The sequence below is a fragment of the Manis pentadactyla genome, chromosome 13 (assembly GCF_030020395.1).
Source record: "Manis pentadactyla isolate mManPen7 chromosome 13, mManPen7.hap1, whole genome shotgun sequence".
NCBI classification, from domain to species: domain Eukaryota; kingdom Metazoa; phylum Chordata; class Mammalia; order Pholidota; family Manidae; genus Manis; species Manis pentadactyla.
Window position 1 is genome coordinate 28,003,002 of NC_080031.1, and position 22,769 is coordinate 28,025,770.

At 34.1% G+C, this 22,769-nt stretch overlaps 1 protein-coding gene across 1 annotated transcript in view; it reads right to left on the reverse strand.

The window, feature by feature from the left end:
* Positions 1-3,430: 3,430 nt before the first annotated feature.
* PGR (progesterone receptor) overlaps positions 3,431-22,769 on the reverse strand; it is a 97,303-nt gene continuing 77,964 nt past the window's right edge. The window contains exons 5-8 of the mRNA XM_036902812.2: positions 16,407-16,551; positions 14,801-14,931; positions 6,697-6,854; positions 3,431-3,983 (exon numbers count right to left, since the gene is read on the reverse strand). Of these exons, the coding sequence (XP_036758707.2) occupies positions 3,828-3,983; positions 6,697-6,854; positions 14,801-14,931; positions 16,407-16,551 (590 nt within the window). The 3' untranslated portion in view covers positions 3,431-3,827. The remainder of the gene's footprint in view (positions 3,984-6,696; positions 6,855-14,800; positions 14,932-16,406; positions 16,552-22,769) is intronic.

The window sequence follows — 22,769 nt, forward strand, 5'->3', positions numbered from 1 at the left end:
TTCTATTTGATGATGTCATGTTCTTTTTTAAATGCTTAGCCTGAAATACTAAAGCCTAGTATTTAGACATCTACATTATGAATCAGAATCAACATCAAACATATCAAACATTTTTGTGAGGTTGCAAAGCAATAACCACAACAAAGCCAAACCCTTCAGGCCCCACAGTCTGTTCCCCTGGAGCTGAGCACAATCAAAAAGCTTTTAGATTATATTGGAAATTAAATCTGTGTGGGTGGAAAAGGATTTGTGTCATCAAAATATTGTTTTAATTCAAAGTAACAAGAATCAGATAATAAAATGGTCACATCATCAACTATTCTCTGGGACTACTGAATGTTATAGGCTAATGACATTGTTTTTGTTATTTGGACATACCTATATTCATTTACTTTTGCCACAGATTATGTGACAAAATTATGTGACATTCAGAGAGGGACTATTGCCACGGTGATAGATTTCCTTTAACTATTGTGTACAGGAGAAATTAAAAATGCATTTATGGGTATGACATTTGTACAGAAAAATATATTTAAAGCTTTTTCAACAAATGTACATACAGATTTAATGCAAACAAATTACTGACATGACTAAACTAAGGAGTTATTTGATATTTAAAGTTAGTATCTTATTTTGTGTTGCATTTGTCTCAGCAAAGTTATATGTAAATAATTCTTAGCACCTATCAAATCCAAACTATAATTTCATTTGTACACTCAACAAATATTTGAGTCCCTACTATTTATTAGTCACTGTGGCTTATATAGACTACTGGCCTATAATTTCTTGAGTTATATAGTCTTCCTTCAGCTCTAAATTCTCATAGTGTTTACCACATTTTCTTGTGCTAGTAGTAGGGACTCAATAAATATTTGTTGAATGAAATCAGAAATGAAGAAAATTTGTATATTGAAGTTATAATAACATTTGAGGGCTACTTAAATATAAGCAACAATTGTATTTGTGGACTTTTTCTTAGGGAAATAATATTCTATTCATTGGATTTTGCAGTTAAGAACAGGGAGCATACAGTGCTGTTCTTACTAAATATATAATGTACTTATATACTCCTGTGTTATAGTCAGCACAAGGAGAGATCTCACAAAGTAGCAAGAAAAGGTGGAAAATTTAAGAGAGATGAAGAGAAATAAACATGGAGATAGGGACCATGGGAAGAGAAAGTGATACATTCATGCATACAAAAACATGCAGCTGATGTAACAAAAGAATGATAGAGATCCACGGTGCTAACAAAAAAAAAGAGAACATGCCATTCAACTTTTAGTCAAGAAATGGTATTGTTTGCACCTTAATATAGCTCCCAGACTTAGAGTCAAAATTGTAGAACAATGCACTACTGTAATTCAGATGTACACAAAATATCTGGTGACCCTTAGGAGGAAGCAAATTGCTGTCTGGAAGAAGCAGAGAAGACATTACAGGACTGATGTCTGATGAGTCTTGAAGGTTGAGATCTGAGTGGGACTGGTATTGGAGTGGGTAAATTCAGGCATAAAATTGATGGTAAAAAGACTTGCATGGCTGGAACATAAGATGAATGTATGACAGCGGAAGATAAGAGAATAAAGTTACAGGAACTAATGTTTAAACACCATTTCAGAGTAACTACTAGGGGCCTGCGTGAATAAGAACAGCGAAGCAATTAACATGTAATCAGTGAGGAGAGAGCCCAGGTAAACGTATATTTGAAAAGCTCACTTGCAGACTCTAATGTGCATCTATAGTTGAGAATCACCCCAATAAGTAACTGCAAGTCAGTAAACAATTTAAAGTGAGTAAATGGTAAAATTAGATTCTTTTGAAGAAGAAGTTAACTTTGGCCTGGAAAGTGGAAAGAGAATGAGTCTGTGTGTGTATAAAGACTTTGAAAAACTAAATAGCAGTCAACAGTCTATTGTAATATATATTATTCACAGAAAAAAGACATGCAGATAGACATACTAAGGAAAAGACTTTTTATATTAAGACTGTTTGGAATACTTGGGTTAAACTCTTATTAAATGTTATAACTGAATGTTATAAAAATTTGTATATTATGTATTATATTTGCCATACAGATCCAGTGAACCCAAACTAAAGACCCTGGTTGGAGCTTATTTTAATCCCTATTTCAAATGCCTTATAAGAATTCACTATTTAAAGATACTCCACAGCTAATTATTTTTATAAACTGAAGAAGTTAATGGCAAGAAACGTTATGGTAACATTAGTATGATAATTTTTTCATCAGATCAAACCACTTTATGTTGTTTTGAGGGCTACCTTAGTACTCATTAAGATTATTCTGTCATTGTCCCTCAGTAAACTGAAAGTATTTATCACTTGAAGGGAATGGGTAATTAAAAATGCATTAAGAAGTCACTATTAAATTGCATAAGGTGGTATGTTTTATTTGTAAGATAATGTCCAATTTTAAAGAAATTTAGGAAAAGAATTGGTTTACTAGCTTCTCTGAACTGTTAGAAATTGTATCTTTATTATGCCTAAATTTGGTATAAATTGCTTTATCTAGAAAAGATCAGTTTTAATTGAATTTTGCCTATGATATGAACTTGGTTCTTCCCTGATATATGTATATATATATATGTCTTTTAAAAATAAATTGATCTCCAAATGACTTCTCTCAGAAAAATAATTCATGTCTGTCTTCTAAGGAATAGTTTCAGTTCATATAGTGGTGTGAAATGTGTGTTTTCTAGTTACTGTAATTGGTTGTATTATTTTAAGCCAGTATCTAGTATTTTCTGAAATACCTCTCATGGAACTGGATCAGAGGAATAAAATTTTTCAACCTGTGATTTGTTATGCCCCACTGAGTCAAGAAACAGAAGAATATTCTTTTTTTCTCCTCCCTCTCTTTCCTCCTTAACCTACCTTCCTTTCTTCCTTTCTCTTTTGATTCCAGAAAAAGTATGTAAGAAGCTCTGACCAAAAGGAACATTTGTAGGAATGTGTTGAATCAGCAACATTAAGTGACTTTCCACATGTCCCACATGGGAAGGAGTGAAATTAGTCCCTAGACTCTTCTGACTTTTTGATTCACAATACCTTATCAGAGGACAATTCCCCAGAAAGGTTAGTAAAAAAGTACAAAACCCATTATACTGTTATCATAATGATATGGCTCTGCTTAATAACTTCTTTGGAGTTAAGTGTTTCCAATCTAGGAAGCAGTCTTAACATATGAGCTATTTTTCCTAGTTTGAGAGACACCAATCTATTTCAGGGATTTTTAACCCTTTTTCTCTATAATTTTTGTATTAAAAACTCTTTGGAAAATCTAATGATGATTATGAATTTCTTCCTCACAAAAATGTATATACAATCCTGTAGACAAAATTCTGCATACCATATTAAAGGCTCATTTTTATAAATATAATCAAGTAGACAAAGGGAGTGACCTAAAAAGGAACATATATAATAAGTTTTCATTTTTTACATGTAAGTTTTTTTCCTCCAAAGTATAATATTTTTTAGATGCAAAAGTTAAAAATCTTCACCTAAATGGTATGAAATAATATGTATGGATAAGGCTAAGTTTACTTTAACAATCAATTTCAGTACTTTTTCAATCATGTAAAGTCTTAAAGAAAATATGGTTACACAAAACACTTTAAAAATTCTAATTATGCTTTATAAAGGAAAATAATCAAAACTTCACAAATTTTCTCTGAAATTTACACACTATGATATGTTATAAATGTAAGGCTTTAAGAAGAACATTATAAAAACTTGGGACCTCATAATCCTGACCAAAACAACAAGACAAACCACAAAATTTAATTTTGCAAAGATAATAATGGCATTCATTTTTTGTGAAAGAGAAGAGGTTTCACCATCCCTGCCAAGATCTTGGGTAATTGTGCAGCAATTACTTCAGACATCATTTCTGGAAATTCAACGCTCAGTGCCCGGGACTGGATAAATGTATTCAAGCAGTACAGATGAAGTTGTTTGACAAGCTGTCGATTTAACAAATGAGTAAGAAACATGTAAGAAAAATAATAAATTCATATGCTTTTCACACATGGGAGCTTATTTTTCTAACAATATAAATACTTTTCAGGATGTTTTCTTCTTACCAAAATGAAAATAACTCCCTCCACTCTCTAGAATAATACGTAAAATATTACTTACTCATGATGAAACATTCTGATAGTATGGAAAGATTCAAAGAAATGAAAGTCATTCATTATACCATGGGATAGTCAATGTAAACATTTTGGTGTATTTCTTTCAAGTTTTTTTAATACATGTATATAGGCATATGAGGTATATACACAATATGCATATGTACATATGTATTTCCAAAAATGCAATTATTTTATAGAGTTTTAACCTAGATTTTTCATATAGCAATGTATTGACTCTTCCTATGTCAATATAAACAATTCATTTAAATCTAATTTGAATTCTTGTCCAAGTATTTCATGTATGTTATTTTAAGAGTCAAAAGTACCACAAGACTTAACAGCAATAAAAACAATAGCCAATGACAAAACCCAGCGGTTTACAGATACAGTTCTTCCCATCCTTGTTCCAGCTCCCCAGATGCAACCACTTTCAACTGCTTAACCTGTGTCTTTTAATATTTACCTCTGTATTTCTAGTAAGTTTTGTGTTCTAAATTTGACATTATTGATCAAGTTCTCTTATGGAAAATGAGGATTTACCTCTCTCATACTATACATCCCCCTCCCCAACCACACACACTTTCTTTTCTCCCCATTCTTCTTATAGTTGTATCTCAATCTTTGGCTAAATTAATGTCTAGCATTTATATTATAAAGATGTTTATTGTTTCCCACCTGATTATATTTCTTTTCTTATATGACTTCTTTTTATTTTGCTAGAGCTAATCACCTTGATTCAGTTTGCTTTGTTTTCTCTATATTTATCATAAAGCCAAGTCAAATCCTGGCAGAATTGTAAAAACTCACCTCAGTATGTTCACATGTATTGGGTAATCCCTCTGTTCCATCTTTTCTTCCTGGTACTGGTATCTTGAAACCCCCCTGCATTATTTATCCAATCTAGACTACTGATTGCTCAGCAAGGTTAATGTACTGGACTTCCCTTTGCATCTCTCCTGGGTTTGATCTTCTTTGGCTTACTCCAGTGTTTTGTTGGAAGATGTTCTCAGAAAAGGTTGCATTTGAGGTATGCTCTATGAACCTTGCAAGTCTGAAAATACTTTCATGATGTCATCATATTGTTTGGTCATTTGGCTGAGTATAAAATTCTTTGAAGATTCTCCTTTCTTTCAAAATTCTGAAGACATTACTGCATCATTTTGTGTTTACTGCACTCCAGTACTGTTATTGGCAAGTCCAACATAATTTTGAATCCTGATAATTTGTATGTGAATTGTTTCTTTTCTCATTGATATATATGTTAGGATATTCTCTTTATTCCTGGTATACTGGAATTTGACAATAATGTGCCTTGTTCAATTGTGCTGTGCATTTATACTGAGCCCTTTTAGTCAGAAAACCCAATCCTTCAGTTCCAGCAACTTTTTTTTTTATGACTTCTTACATAATTTCCTCTCTTGGATTTTCTGTATTCTTTCTTCTGAAAATTCATATTAATTGGAGAATGGAACTCATTGGATTAATCCTCTAAATTTGCCATCTCCTCTAATTTTTTCATATCTTTATATTTTTTGTTATATTTTTCTGGTTTTCCTGAGATTTATATTTCAACCCTGCTATTGAATTTTTAATTTTTGCTTTTCTATATATTATTATCCTAAAGTATTTTCTTGCTGTTCCTTTTAAATGTTTTCCATTCTTGTTTCATGGATGCATATCATTTTTATTTTTCTGGATATCTTAATTTTTTGGCACTTTCTTCTGCTCTTTTTACTGGTATGTTTTCCAGAATTTTTTTTTCTGTTTATTTTGCTTTCTGCCTTTTACTTTAGAGGCTTTCCCTAAATGGCTAATAATCCTTGGCTGTTTATTCATATTCAGGTGTAGGATCTCAAATTTGATCTGATGAGTAGGTAGCTTTTTTATGCATTGCCTTCATTTTTAGTGTGGTTTTTGAAGCAGCAATAAAAGCTTGTATTCAATGTCTTGACTAGCCACATATATCTTGTATTAATCCAGTTTTGGTTTGGGGAATTTTTTTTTCCCTCTTGTATAAGCAACACTGTATAAACATCCTTGCATATTATCTTCAATACTTGCCTAATTATTACAGATAAATCCTAAAAAAGTGGAAATTTGAAAAGCATGCAAATTTTAAACTTTTGTGCTATGTATGGCCATATTGTCCATTAGCATTGTTACTAATTTATAATTCCAACCAAAATGGTATGATAGTCTTATTTTCTATGTCCATACCTTTGCTTTTCCTGTATTTAGATCTTGCCAACTTAAGGAATAAATATTTTAGAACATATTCAGGAAAATGCATCACAATTCCTATCAACCATTAGAATACCCTCAAGTTATACCTATACTAGTAAAAGGGTATTTGGGTTATCTACACTGAAAAATTTTTAAAGCATAATATAAACCTTGAGCAATGTGGTGTAAATATTATTTTTAAATATGTGTACAAAGATGAATTTGAGAAATAAATGAAGTAAAATTTAGACTTTACATTGGAAAAGTTATAGAAATTCAAAAAATAATCTTTGGGTATTATAGAAAACAAAGTACTTACATCATGCAAGTTATCGAGAAGTTTTGTAAGTTGGTAGAAGCGCTGTGAGCTAGAAACAACTCCTTTTTGTCTTAAACCAATTGCCTTGATGAGCTCTCTAATGTAGCTTGATCTCATCTCTTCAAACTGGTTTTGACTCCTTAGTCCTTCCAAAGGAACTACAGGAAGATAATTATAAGTAGCAGATATGTTTAAAAAGGTGACATTAGCAGTTTATAATACAAATGTATGAACTGTATACTGATTTCTTTTGATAATGCAACTCAAGATACAAACATTTTAAATATGAATGAGATAGTGTTATGGATAGCTTTAGGACATGGAAACTTGTTCTCTTGAAGACTATACGAACAACTAGGAAGGTTAACATTTCAGTTTACCTATTTTAGAGCTGTAGTGATGGAATATGCATGTAACTTAGCATTTGCTCAGAAGAGCACCTGACGTTATCCTACCTGCCTGTCTCAAATACTTGGTTTGATTTAATATACACCCCACGTATGCTGGGTCTCTCTTTTCTTTTATTTCTCTCTTCCCTTCCCTCCCTTTGCTTTTCTTTTCCTTCCTTCCTCTCTTCCTTCATTTCCCTTCTTCCTCCCTTCCCTTTCCTTCATTTCCCATCCTGTCCCATCCCTCCCTTCCCTTTCTTCTCTTTCAACAATTATTTGGATCTCTGTAAAGTTTTGTCTTCCTATAAATCTGAAGTATTTCTCATTAGGATTATTTCAGGATAATATATCTTTTTTGTGGTAATTTTAACATTGCTTCATTAAGTTTCCTGCTGATATGAAAGAAAGCAATTGATATTTGAAAACTTCTTATATCCAGCCACTTGCTTTTACTGTTTTATTTTTTTATTTCTATTTTTAGTTGATTATCTTTTGTTTTCTTGGTATTCAAAAATACTATATTTAAATATATCCTCTTTCTCCCCTTTCCAATAGTTGTACCTCTCATTTCTATTTCATGATTCAGTGCATTGTTTAGGACTTCCAGAAAACAATGTTAAATAATAATAGTGATGGCAAATATCACTATTTTGTTGCTAATTTTAATGTGAATATTTCTTATTCCCATTGTGATGTTAACCGGTAATGCATTTACCTCTGAAATCTTTAATTGTAGTATCTAATTCTTAGGCACAACTTCCTATTCTTATGGCTAGTTCTCTTATTTCTACTACATTGTCTATTTACCTACAGTTTTTCTCATAAATCTTTTAGGTCCTTCTGTTGTCACTTGTCTGAATGCCCTGGTTGATTTCTTAGCAGCTCTATTACCAGAACTCCTGATTTCTCTGTTTCCTTTTTCTTTCTTTGCACTTATCCTACAAACAAGTGTTCAACCTTAAGTGAAACATCTGCCTTTTTCTGCAGCTTTATCCAGATTGCTGAAAGAAATAATCACATAATCTCTTGGACTTATAAAACTATATATTTATGACCTTAGCAATATTTCTGTGGAGAAGTGTGTAAAATGTAATCAAAGTCAACTGTATATGCCCGGCAAAAGAAGAGAAATGATGCATTTTTTAAAAACTCCTCCTACTTATTCCCTGTATCCCAATCAGACCTTGGCTTCTTCTCCCCTTGGAAAAAAAGGCGAGATGACAAACAAAAAGAAAGCAAAAAGTTAATTATTTGGTCTTGAGTTTTCAAGGGCTCAGATCTTGAATATAAAAAAGACTCTCAATGGGAATTTGGTAATATGCAATTTTGGCTCAGTTGAAAACTTGACTGCTGTTTACATCTGTATAGATATGCTATGTGTGCCTATGATCTCTTTTCTCTAGTTATTTCCTATTTTAAAGTAGGCAGTTAGATTGACATGAGCAGGAGGTGAGAAAGGAGGATGGCAGATCACTTAGTCTCCACCCAGAGACAGCCCCAGCTTGTTTAGATCAGTCCCTTTTAACCCCTTTTGCGTTTAACACAGACTGACAAAGAAAAGATATGGGTCACAGGGACTTTCTCAATTTTAGAGAATGCACCCTTAAAGAAAATTTTGTCTACTAATAACCCAAGGCTATTATATCATTTGCCTTGCAGATGGTTTTGCTTAGGTGCTTATGGGAAGATGGTAGACCGAAGCATGCATAAAGATGTTGGAGGGGAAGAACTAGGGCAGACCCAAAGGGTGGTGGGATGACGGCAAATCGGGAGGAAGGAAACCAAGTAAACCCCCATAGAAAACACTGTGCAAAACTCAGTGGGCTATTACCCATCTTCAGGGTCAGCCCTCCTCTATCTCTGGACTGTACTCTCCTTTTGCTTTGCTAAATTAAAAAACAAAAAACAAAACTTTGCATCTTTAACTTTCTGTCAGTCTCTCAACTGAATTATTTCCTTCAAGAAGACAAAAATGAGGAATTCCACAATCCACCACCTGGTAACAGTATGGCAGCTATTTTAAATCTCCATAACTCTTTTCAGACTTCCCAACCAATCCCCACATCTCCTTCACACTTTTTTTCTGATTATTGAAGTATTATTTTCCCACTGGGCTTTCAAGAACTGGAAATTAGTAACTCAAAACCTTCACTGTCCATCTAAGTGTAATCATCCTCCTTGCTCTAAGGGAAGAGCGCACTGATGCCATCCCGCCTCACATCCTGCAGTATCAGTCACTGCAGCTGCTTCCGGGATAAGCTCATCTCATCATGAGGCTTCCTTCCTGGGCTCCTGGTGTAGCTCCAGAATTTTTCCTCCTCTTCCACTCTGTTCCCTAGATTTCAGATCTTTGATGATCTAGCTCTCCTAAATATTTCTATTTCCTTTGAGCTCCTTACCTTAATTCATTGTTTCCTTAATTATTACATCCAGTATTATATGATTGGAGAATTTTCTCTCAGATTCTTGTTGATTCCACATGATGTGAGTTTTTAGGATTTCCTGTAAATATCTTAGCGGCAAGCTGGGAGAGGGTGAGCCAGATGCTATTTAGATAAGAACACTTTTTTATAAATAAGAATATTTGTGATTTAACTAATTTAAAAATAACATGTATTCATTGGAAAAATTTTTTTAAATATAGAAAATACACAGAAATATTTATGTCATCTTAGATCCTACAGTCCAATATTTTGGGACATTTCCTAATATCATATTGGAGTATTTACTTATTCAAAATTCTTCAAAAATGATTGTTTTAATTCTCATCAAATTTCATTTTACATAATTATAGGAAATACAATTTGTTTTATCACTTGGCATTTGAAATATTGTGCTAGTCTAATACTTATGAATATCATTTCTGATATTTTTGAAAGATTCTTAGAAGTGGAATTATTGCAGTGAAAGTTATTACCTTTCTTAACATTCATACTATACATTGCTAAACTTCTTACTCTTTAACTGTTTTGTGGCTAGTATTGAGTTTTCCCATTTTAGGTAATCTTTGCTTTTTATATAGAGAAACAAAATATCACTTTCATCTTTCAAACTATTAGTATGGTTCAACAATTCTTTAATTCTTATTAGATATTTAAGAAAATTTTTTTGTTTTGTACTCATTTATCTAGAGAGGCCTAAAATATATTTTAAATATTTTTCTAAATTTGTTGTTTAAAATATTTTATCACATTTTTATAACCTCATTAGGGCAGAGTAGTGCCCAGTAGAACCTATTTCTTTTTTTTTTTTTTTGAGAGGGCATCTCTCGTATATATTGATCAAATGGTTGTTAACAGTTAACAACAATAAAATTCTGTACAGGGGACTCGATGCACAATCATTAATCCACCCCAAGCCTAATTCTCATCAGTTTCCGATCTTCTGAAGCACAACGAACAAAGAACCTATTTCTTTTGATTTTTAACTTCCAAACCTTTAAATAACATCCTTACAATGCTGATTCTTGATTTTTTAACTTTTGACTTTCCAGTATGGAAAATTAATCTGTAGTTCTGTTTCGATTCTAGATCTACCATCACCACTACATTAAAGCATGCATGCTCACGCGCGTGCACACACACACATACTTACACACTCATCTTCCTAATATTTTCAGAATATTGGTTAGATCAGTATTCAGTGTTTGTTAGTGTAGCTGTGTAAAATTGTTACCATAGTCGTGTACAATATATTATGATTTCCTTTATAATCTAATGCAACTTTTTGTTTTACTAAGAGTAAATAACCATCCTAATGGGTATGAAGTTGTATCTCATTGTGGTTTTGATCTGTGTTACTAATTTGTATTTTCTTAATGATTAGAAATGTTGAGCATCTTCTCATGTGCTTAAGTCTGTTTGCATACTGTCATAGGGAAACGTGTCAAAGCTTTGCCTGTTTTTAAATTGGTTTTTTTTAAAAATTGTTGAACTGTAGGAGTTCTTTGTATTAATTCTGAATATTAATGCTTTTTCTTGATCAGATATCTGATTTTCAAATATTTTCTCCCATTCAGTGGATTACCTTTCATTCTGATGGTCATGTCCTTTGATACACAGAAATTTAAATTTTCATTAAGTCCATTTGTTTTTCTTTTATGGTCTGTGTTTTGGGTGTCATATCCAAAAACTCATTGCCAAATTCGATGTCAGAAAGCTTTCTCCTATGTTTTCTTCTGAGAGTTTTGGAGATTTAGCTTTAAGATTTAGGTATTTGATCTATTTTGTCAATTCATATATATAGTGTAAGAGTCTGACTTAACTTTTATGAATGAAGTTTTCCAAACACCTTTGTTGAAGAGACTAATTATTTTCTTGATTATTTCTTCTTTTATCTGTTGTTCTCTCTCTCCAGACCTCCAACTATTTGAGTGTTGGAATGCTTTCTTATTTCCAATTTCCCACATTTTTTTGTTTTTTGCTCTACTTTTGAGAAGTTTTCCAACTTTCTCTTCCAGTGCCTCTGCTTTTAAATTTTACTTTTATCTCTATACATTTTTAGTTTCCAAGAGCTTTTTCTTTTTTATATTATTCATTTTTCATAATATCTAATTCTTGTTTCATGGGTATAATATGTTCTCTTATCTTTCTAAGGAGAAATAGCTTTCTAATTTTTCTGAATATTTCATTTCCCTATATATTATCTATTTCTTTGAAGTTCTTATGTTTTGTCTTTGTCTTTGAAATCAAAGGCCTCCCTCAGATGCCTTGGTTTTTTTGGTTTATATTCAAGAGTTGAAAATGAAAAAGGTGGCTGATAGCTCTCTTTGAACGGGTAGTGCTTACTGACCGTGAGCTTTAGTGCAGGGCAATCCTTGATACTCCAAGGATAAATTCCTGCTATTAGCATAGTGAGTTACTTTTTTTTCTGGCTAAACAAGATTCTGCAGAGAAAAACCTTTCACTGTCCTTAGTACAGAATATAAAGCTGGATGAAAATGTTCTGGAAGGCAGGTGGGGGGAAGTATGCTGGAGGATGGTCTCTCAACATCTGTGTAATCATCATCTATAGAATGCCTCACCCTCAACAGTGCCTGCAGTTCACCTACCCAGCTACCCTCTGTTATATCCTCTTCAGGGAGTAATCATACAGTGTCTGCCTGAGTTGGAGAGGAACATTGGACCGCTGGGTGATACCTGCAAACACTTTTAATAGAACTTATGTTTTGAACTTTAGCATCACTCATTTCAAAAAATCGTCATCACCAAGTACAGAACATGCTAGAGGTTCAGTGCTGCAAATCAGGTTGCTTCTTGGCTTTCCTTACTTCTGGAATGGAATCCAACCTTCTCAGGTGTGCTCAATTAGTTCTGATTGATGGCTTGCAAAATTTTTTATTGCTTGTGATCTCTCTCTCAGGCACCTTTCATTTTACTTCTCAATAAATGCCTTTCTAAAATGTTGTGTAGTTTTATGGGAAACAATGGTTAAAGTATATGTTCAACCTGCCATATTTTCCTGGAGTTCTGTATTTTAATTTTTAATAGCAAATGGGAGGTTGAAATTCTTATGTAGTATGTCATTGAACTTTTCATTTGTCCATTTTCCAGTTGCATTTATTTTTAAAAAGATGACAGTCCTTATTTGAGATTTCAAAATCATGTATATTGTTTTTAACAATTTAGGTAAGTGTTTACATTCAACTCAATTATCTGGTATTTATTTTAGGATATAATTTGAGCTTAATATCTAAACTTGGTTTTCTCCAAATATAAAGCTATTTTTCTTAACAATATTTGTTTCATATGCACTGATTTGTGATGTCTTCATTAAAGTATATTAAGTTCTAATATACACTGGTATGACTTGACTAACTATTCAATGTATTACTCTTTTCCTTCACTGTATTATTGTAGCTGTCTGATACTCTCCAAAATTTTGTAATACTTATCTACTTATTTTTCAAGATACAAAGATGATTTTCTATTGCTTTGCTATGTCTCTCTTCAAAATTTCCATCTGAATTTTTATTAGAATTTGTAGTAATCATAAGTACTTGTCATTAAATATTTGTTTTTCTCTGTTCTTATAGTTGCAAGTGGCCAGAATCTTGCTCTCTCCATTGTATGTGAGTGGAAGTCATGTACATATTGTTTCCTTTCCTTACCACTGCTCCAGTGATGGTGGAAATGTATGCCAAGATACAGCCTCCAGCTGTCCACTCAAGGGCACCTGAGTGACGACAGTGATCAGAGCTTCCCTGTTGACATGCACTGGATGTTACTTGGGAAGAACAAATACTTTTTTAAAGGTTTTGGTGAGCTACTGAGATTTGGGGGTTATCTGGTCCCCCAGCATAATGAAGTCTATCCATAAATACAGAATTATTTTAATGGTATCAACTAATTTGGGAGATCTAGGAGTGTATGACATAACCTCTATGGGATACATCACCGCCAATGAATTAACTACTGTAATTTCAAATTTATTCCAGTTGACTCTTGGCCAGTCCCACATCAATACCCTTAGTCCACTTTATATTCTTTCATCAAATTAGGTTTGAAGGCTTCTGCTCCAAATAGGATTCCCAAAGGTCAGAGAATAGGGCTATGAATCCTTAGATGCTCTATTGGTCCCTGTCTTTGCATAAATTTCATGAGGAAAACTTCCTCTATACGGATTCAGATTTTCTGCCTTTCTTCCTGATGTGTCCCCACCCCGCACCCCACCATCGACACCATTTGAAATTGGTGCCACTAGAGAGAAGTCCCTGAAAAGATGTTGCCAAGAAAAACCATTGGCTTTCCTTCTACCTAAGATCTTAGCTCCCGTGATTCTCTTTCAAATTACTAGGAATGAAAGGAGGATCGATTCAGACATTCAAAGGCAGAACTTACCTGTGCATGGTAGGGGCACAGAAAAGGGTGAAAGGTAAAAGCAGGTTTTATAATTTTCCCACCTAAACCCTTAGGGGTTCCACTGAGGCAGACATATGCATATGCTTCTCTCTGTGTATGAGAAATGAGTGAAATGCCTACCCTTCGAGTGACCAGTACCATGATTCATAACATACCATTTCCTTTTTCTTCTGGGTATAGAGTTGGGGTGCAAGTCCAGCCTCTCCAGCAGTTAAGGTGGTGATGGAATATGGGAAGAAGCGGCCAATGACACCTCCACGCCTTGCCTCCAAACCTTCTCTCTTTCGGTGCTAATCTTCTAATCAGATCCGATGGAGGCACTGAGCCTCCCACTGAAAGGGTGGAGGCCCTGGGGGGAAGGAGCCTGGGTTTTCTTGCTACCCACTGGACTCTGACTGTGAGTGACAGATAATTGTATTATGCTACTGATCTTTGGAGTTATTTGTTGTAATAGCCTTCCTGACATGAAGGGAATAGTTCAAACAAAACTATATTTTATATAGTAAGTCCTCTGGGGGATGGGTGCAGGGAAGCATAATTTATGTTTACACAATATCAATAAGTTCATAATACCTAATTAGGTGAATATAAAAATGTCACTTAATAATGTTTTATCTAAAAAATAGAACTGGCTAAATTGATAGGCCATTTTAATATTATGTGATAGGTAAGCCTGAGAAACATGAAGTAATTTTAGTAATATCTAGGACAGTATGTCAGGTGTTTCTCCTTTACAGTTGCAATCTAAGATTCATACATCATATACAATAATATGATTGTATTGTCATTGGAGACTTTCATAATTAAAAATTAACAAAGTAAATATCTTGTATTAAGTTGCTAATACTCACTCACTTGTATTAAGAAGTAGCAATACTTTCATACAGAGGAACTCTTCTTGGCTAACTTGAAGCTTGACAAACTCCTGTGGGATCTGCCACATGGTAAGGCATAATGAATAGAACGATGATTCCTTCATCCGCTGTCTTGTACCACATCCAACACACAACAGAAAAAGCATCGGGAAAAAAAAAACACACGCACACACAGTGTCTTAGCCAGTTTATGTAATTTATCAGAGGATATGAGTTTTAGTAGTTAATTTTATTGAAAATGACTTTTAATGAACAAACTCAGTAGTTGGAATTTTAAACATCTTCTAAACTTATTGACAATACTGAATTTTTGAGGTTAAAAAATTTTAAACTTAGAAATCTTATGAAATATGAATTGATCAGGATTAATGCTGTTTCTCATTTTCATTATCATATTTTGAAAACTAAACCAAGAAAGGAGACCAAATTTTAGGAGTTGAAAATGTGGAGCTAAAGAATGCTTAGGAAATAATTTATTCACTGATAATGTTTTTCCTGTGGAAAAAATATATAAAATTTTGTGTGCAATCCAATGGGAGAATGGATTCAATTCACCAAAACCATAGAACAGTTTGATATAGCTGGTCAGGGTGTTCCACGTGGAATAGTTACTGTGAACTACTCCAGGGGAAATGAAGGGTGACACGAACAACAGAACATTCAGAAGCACCAAGGAACTGACGTGAGCAGATATTCATTCTGAAGACTGAGGAAATTTTTAAAGGCATTTTCTCAACCATATGCTATTTTGTAGTATCTGCATTAGTCCAATGAAGCTAACAGGAATAGTAAAAAGAAAACTAGATTTTGCCTCAGAAAAGCTAAAATTAATCCCAAATGTCACTCAGATTCTTTGGCAGGTTATGCGATTCTTCAGAGCCTCAATTTCCTGAGCTGTAAAATGAAAGATGCTGATTCCTTATCTATTTGAAGGGATTGTAGAATAAAGTGAGGTACAATTCATGAAAGTTTTCTGTAAACTATAAAGACCTATGCAAGTGTAAGTTAATATGTTATATAATTCTGAACATTCACCATTAAAACACTATAAATATTTCCATGAAAAGATTATTTATTTTAAGGTTATATGCACAAAATAAATTAAGTACACACAAAAAAATGTAAGTAAATCAAGTAAAGTGAAGTGTTAGTCTTTCAATTTCTAAAATAAATTACCAGACTGATCTTTCCTCTAGGAAAATAAATGATATCTTCACTCTTTGAAGGTAAATCAATACTTTCAAGCAAAAATATTTCTAATTTATTTCATTATCTTCATTATTACCAAGGAGTAAAATTTTAATTTGATAAAGTAAAAAATTTTATCTTTAAATATAATTTCTTGATACATTTTTTAAGTTTAAAAAATTGGATTTGAGAAACAAGGAAAACTCCAAATATCAAATTATAGACAAAAATACAATTTATTAATATTGTCATATCAAGCTGTTTTGCAAGATAATTGAAAGGCCTTTCATGAAAATCTATTATCATTTAAATGTATGATTATCTGTTTAAATGTAATTTTCAAGATTACTCTACATTTAGGATAATTATGAGAACAACAAAAATAAGTTACTACTTACTCATTTAATATTAAATCAGGTGCAAAATAAAGCATCTGACCACTGACATGTTTATAAGATCTCCATCCTAGTCCAAACACCATTAAGCTCATCCAAGAATACTGGATGAGAGTTATCTGGTCATCAATATGTAAGTTTCGAAAACCTACAAAGCAAATTTTAAAATAAATGATCACAAAGTCACTTGTGTAAAAAATGTTGAAAGTACATAGAAATTTGAAAATAGAGGTACATAGGGTGATACAATATCTCCAACCTCAATATGTTTTACACTAAAAATCACAAAATATTAGTGAATAATAGAGCCTGAAAAATTAAAAAGAAGCAACTTCAGAAAGCATCACAACTAGTCACTATAATTTAGCATTTCTGAGAATTCACTAATTAAGTCAATCATCCATCATTCACTTATGCAGCATTTATTGAGAACCATTTTTGTGCTGGGCACTGTGTTAAAATACTGGGGTTATGAGATGAATAAGACACAGTCCTTGCCCTTAAAAGGAGCATACAAGTCAACAGGAGAGACAAGCATATAAATGCAGAGAAAGAGAAGGTTAAGAGGGAGAACACCAGGCAACTGGGAGGCAGACCAGAAAAAACTCTTAATTAGAATATGCCTGAATATAATATAATCAGTTTGTTGAGGAAACTCAATTCTTTGGAATTTAAATGTAAACTGGTTTTATTTTGTAAAACCACTACTTTCCATTGTGCTGTATCTGTTTTTTCTTTCGCATCCCATAATTAGGTCATGAGTAGATCTATAGTTTTCTAGTCACTTTTGTTTTTTGAAATTTAATCCAGTCTTGCTTTAAACACCCACGTGGTTTAAGAGGTTTAGTGTCTCCGTGTCTATCTGTGAAAATGGTCAAAGTCTTCTCTTCAACTGTTTCCAACTCTCTTTTGCCTCCTTGTGGGAAGATTGGAAATTCGACACTGACGAACTTGAAGGCGAGGCAAGGAGGTAAATCTGGAGATGTAGGCTGAGGTCCGGTCATGGATGTTCCTGCGTGTCTGATAAGAGCTGTGGGGGTGACATAGCCTTACTTGTGTACGGAGAGATTCTTGGTGCCTTGTAGGGGACGGATTCAAGGAAATAGTCTGGAGTCAAGGAGAGATGTTTAGAGTTCTTCCCAAAGGCCAGGTGAGAGACTGTAAAAGTCTGAAATAAGTCAACAGGTAGGACCAGAGGGGAGGGAGAATAATCAGAGAAATATTTAAAGAGTAAAATGGGAGGAATAAGGAGCCAAAGAAGTTTTTCAATGTTTTTGCTTGAATGGGGGGTGAAAAAGCATTATTGAGATAAAATAAGAGGAGAAAACAAGCTAGGGAAAAAATAATTAGTTCTGGACACGTTTGAGGAACCTCTGTAATATCCAGATAGCAATTAGACAAATGACTTAGAAATATGGAGAAGAATCTGAACTAGAGATATAAATTTGGAAATTATTTGTATCTCAGTGTAGCTGAAGTAGTCAAAGTGGATGAAATCTTTCATTAAAGGTATCAACCACTTTCCATAAAGCTATTTTAATAACATTTACTGCCCTTAAGAATCCACTGAAGTCTACATACAAGAACCTATTTAAAAGCAAAACTAAAGCAAAACTTTATTCCTTAGATCTCGAGGACAAAGCACATTTATTTCTTGATTCTGTTAATCATCTCAAGGTAGGCTGCAGAACAGGGTATCTTCTCTCCATACACTCCATAGTCCCACCTTCATGTGAGCAGTAGGAACACTGCTGTTCTCTTCTTACAAGTTCTCAGCCTCACAGGAACCAAAGACAACTCAAGTGCATATTCATGATTAGGGATGCCACAGCACACATTTACTTTTTTGTGAGGGTGGGGGTGTGGAGTGCCACCTCTTCATTGTCTTACCTTTCACCCTAACTTCTTCCTTCCCTTTCTTCCCTGTGTGGGTAGAGTTTCCTACTGGCAGTTGTTTGGTGACAGTAAGTGATCTCCCCACCAAAGAAGCTGGCTAAGGCCTCTGCTTCCTTGGGCTTGTGTTACAGGGTTTGGCCTGTGGTACACATACTACCTGGACTTCGAATCAGAAACTAGTAAAGCAAAGATAAAGATATGGTGAGCCTTTATTCTTAATCATGGTGGTTATCAGGGATGGCAGGATCCAGTGCAGGTATCTGTGTTGGCCCTCTAGAAATGCCTTGGTTTCTGCCTATTTTACAAACTTGTTTCAAATTCTAGTCAGCGAATCCCTGGTGTCCTTCCAGGAAGCCATTTTTTCTTTTTGTTTTGGTTTGGATAGCCAGAGGTTTTTTTGTTTTTGTTTATGTTTTCTAAAATTAACAGAGTTGGTTTTTATTGCTTACATTTTTCAGGTGCGAAAAGACTCCCTTAATAACTGGCCAAGAAAAATTTGGCATGTGATTTTCATAATTCTTTCTGTCATTTTCATATGACATACATGCATCAAGTTCATGTTGATATATTACCTCTCATTTAAAGAAAAATTATGAATTGCCCTTAAGGCAATAGTACAGAAATGCTGCTTATAAGTGGAATATTGTATAGGCTTTATAAAAATGGGTAATTAATTATAAAGTTTAAAATAATTTGGTAAGAGATAAATGAAGTTTCCTATTTTTTGAAAAGCAAGATTCCCTAAAGGGAGGCACCTAATGGCCTGCATATTGACTTACTGTGCTATATTTTTTTCATTCTAGGACTTTTTTTTAAATGTTAATCTGACTAGTTTTTAAAATCTACAAAATTATATGACAATTCATTTATTCTTTTTTAAAAAACAGATATTCTGCTTGTATTTCTTCGTTAAGTTTAATTTACCCTTTGGTTTCTGTTTGTTTTTGCATTAGGACTAGAAATAAAGGAACATTTTTAGTATATCATAAAAGGCAAATCTTGCTGAAATAACTTCAAACTTATGAAATTACCAATATTTATAGCAGATCTGTATTCTTTCCATTTAACAAAATGGAAAACAACTCAGAAAATAGCTTTAGTTACTCCACCTTTTTGAGAGCTTTTCTGTGATAAATGCACAATGTTAAAATTGACTTGAACATGCCTGGTACAGAAGTGTAATTCCTCCCCCCTAACCCCCATGAACTGTAATATCGTTCATTATTTTATGCAGAAACAAAGATCAAATTCCCATTGATGATAATGATCAGGTTAACTCAGTACATTTGAGATGATGATCAATATGAAAACCCTCACACAGAGAAGTGATGGGTGATCCTTAACTCTGTTTAACAAGTAGCAAAGGAAAATACTCTTTTCTTTCAAGTGTCCTGACCTGATAATTTCTTACAAACGCCCTGTTACAAACTGATCCATGATACTTAAAAAAAAGTAAAAGAAGTGTACAGTAATACATGGCCTGTATGACCTTCCAGGTTCTCCCTCTCTCTTACTTTCAGAGTTTTGATAAAATATATAGGCTGTGCTTCCGTAAAAACTGTCTCATATTGAAACAGTTAACCTAAAGGCAGAGCCTTTAATACCTCAGCACCTTCTGACACAAAGTACAAACTTTGGCAGGCACAAAGCTTTAGCACAATGAGCGTCATCACCAACCTGTTTGATATTTATTATGAATAAGGATTTGAGGATTATTAAAGGCAGCATTGTTCTTTTCATATCAATTCCATAATTTACATTTCTATAAATATTCTAAGCACCTCTTTGGGATGAAGAGTCATGCTTGCTACTAGGCATAAGACTAGAAAGACGGCCCCTGCCTTAACACTTGCTGTGGTGTGAGACAGACAGAAAAGCAGAACATCATCATAACTCCGAGTGACAGTGCTGTGGCTGACAAGGCCGGGGGAGAGCAAAGGAACCTTCGGCTCGGCTGGGAAGGCTCAGAGAAATCTTCCCCAGGGAGGCGACAGGTGGTTAGGATTCTGAAGGCTAGAGAGGGACCAGCCAAGGGAAGATGTGGGAGAAGGGAAGTGCCTCCAGATAGGGAAAGCAGTTTGGGCAAAAGAAGGCAGGAAACTGAGCAGAGAGCACTGTGGGACCTGAGCCTTAGAGTGGCTAGAAGAGGGAGAGTGAGAGAGAGCACTGCAGATAAGGAGTGAAATGACAAGCGCCTAGGGTGTCAAGGCTAAGAAGTTTGACTTTGTTCTGAAAAGGAAAGGAATTATATAATTGATTATAATTGTTTTCAGAAAGATGATTCTAGTGGCAGAATAGAGGACTGTTTTTGCAGCAGCATGAAACTGCGGGAATAAAGTCAGGGGGGCTGCAATAGAAATCTAGGAAAAAATGAAAAATGATGACCTGAACTAAGTCAGTACACAGTAGCAGTGGAAGTAGCATGTCTAAAAAATCCTATATTTAATAAGTAGAGTCGATGGGATTTGATAACTAATTGCACATAAGGTTAAGGAGAAAAGTGAGCTGAGGCTGATACCCAAGTTTGTGTCTGAGGTGCCATTTTAGGACACTGGAAAAGGTTTTAGGTTTATGCAGAAGGTCATGTTGACTTGGAAGTTCCTCCAGGTAGAAACATGTGATAAGCCATTGAAATACATGGTTCGATAGTTCGGTAGAGGGTCTGAGCTGGTACCATGTATTTAGGAGTTATCGGAATATAGCGGTAGTTGAAGACAGGTTACGAATGAGATCACCCAGACTGCGCAGAGAAAGAAACTAATGGAGAAGATGGAACCCAGGAAATGTCAAATGTGTAGGTGTAAGAACAAATATACAAAAGAAAAACAGAAAATGTCTAAATTGAGAGAAACATATATATCTGGAAGGGAAGTGATAAATGCCAGAGAACAAGTTTCACCAAGAAATGGTTACTTTGTCAGTGGCCCCAGGGGCATGTGAAACATGTTAAAGGGCTGAAAGTATTCATATGATTTGGTAAGTAAAAAATTTTGTTGACATTGGCAATAATAGGTTTTTAGAAAAATCATTTTTGACAGTCTTCATGGAAGTGATTTGATTTATTCCTTTGATTTGGGAAGAAAAAAAAATCCTTTATCACATAACTCAAAATATATTTTGGCATGCTTCAAAAGCAGAAAATTAGGCAAAGGACTTTTCCAGCCTTCCAATACTGCCAATTGTTAGGAGTGTGGCTGAGACCAAGAAGTGAGGTACGTATTCAAAAATACAATGCTAAAAAATTTCAAACCATTAACATGGATTGATTTTTTAAATAAAATAAAAGGGTCAAGACAAAATTTATGAGGAAGAAATATTACCCCCAAAACCTGTCTCATCTGTTCTGCTACAGTGTACTGATATACAGGATGAAGAATATTTAAAGGTGAAATTGGATTGGGAAGGAATACTTATTAATTTGATTTCCAAAACCTATCCTAACTTTCAAGACCCTCCGTGACCAGCCCTTATTGTCTGTGGTTTCTTAATTCTTGGGTGATAAAACCTCCAAGAGACCAGTACTCATTGTAGTAGTGTTTGAGAAACCATATGCACAAATGTCTTTTCTCAATCAGCAGCCATTAAAAGTTTTGATTACTATGCTGTGGGGGGAAGGTATAACATTTTTTATATTACTAAGGGACGCTCACACTTGAAAAGATTGAGAACCATTCTTATGCTGGTGTAATTCATTATTCATGAAACATACTTCATGCTTTATTTTTACACCATCAACCACACCATCCTTCTATCTGGCATGCTTTCCTTCTTATCATGATTTAGCAGAGTCTGATTTCTCCTTCAAGGTGCAGTTTGACTGAAACTTTGTCTCTGAAGCCTTCTCTAGTCCTTGAAGCCAAAAATGTTTCTTCTGTCCCTATATATTATGTCACTTCACATACCACTATAGTTTGAGTATCTTATTTATCCAACTGGACTGAAAGTTCCTTAACAAAGAAGATGTCTTGTTCATTTTTAAAATCTTGCAAATAATTGTGTAGTTTCAAGCTCCAAATAAGAAAATATTACCCACTGAAGTTACAGCTAGAAGTCAGGGTATAGTCAATATGTCAAATGATGCAATATGTCAAATGAAATGTACCCTAAGAGATCTTTTGTAAATAAATGTGCTGTCATAAGGCTGAAGTATCTTGCAAGTCTCCATTAAACAGAAACAAAGAGATCTCTGAAATATTAGGAGGGAAATATCAGATGAGCTGCAATTATTGTAACAGGTCCAAGGTAATAGAAAAGCACAAAGGAGAAATGAGGAAACTGTGATCAGGCAACAAGAATCCTCTTAGGGATCTGCAGATATATGTTCTGGGGACCTCATGTATTCTGGCACCTTTGTTATGATTATCATTTTGCATCTGAGCTTAATCTGACTTCTCAAATACATTTTCCAATTGTGAAAGAATGACCCAATCTGCCAACATATATTCCTAGTGGTACCTTTATGGCACTCTA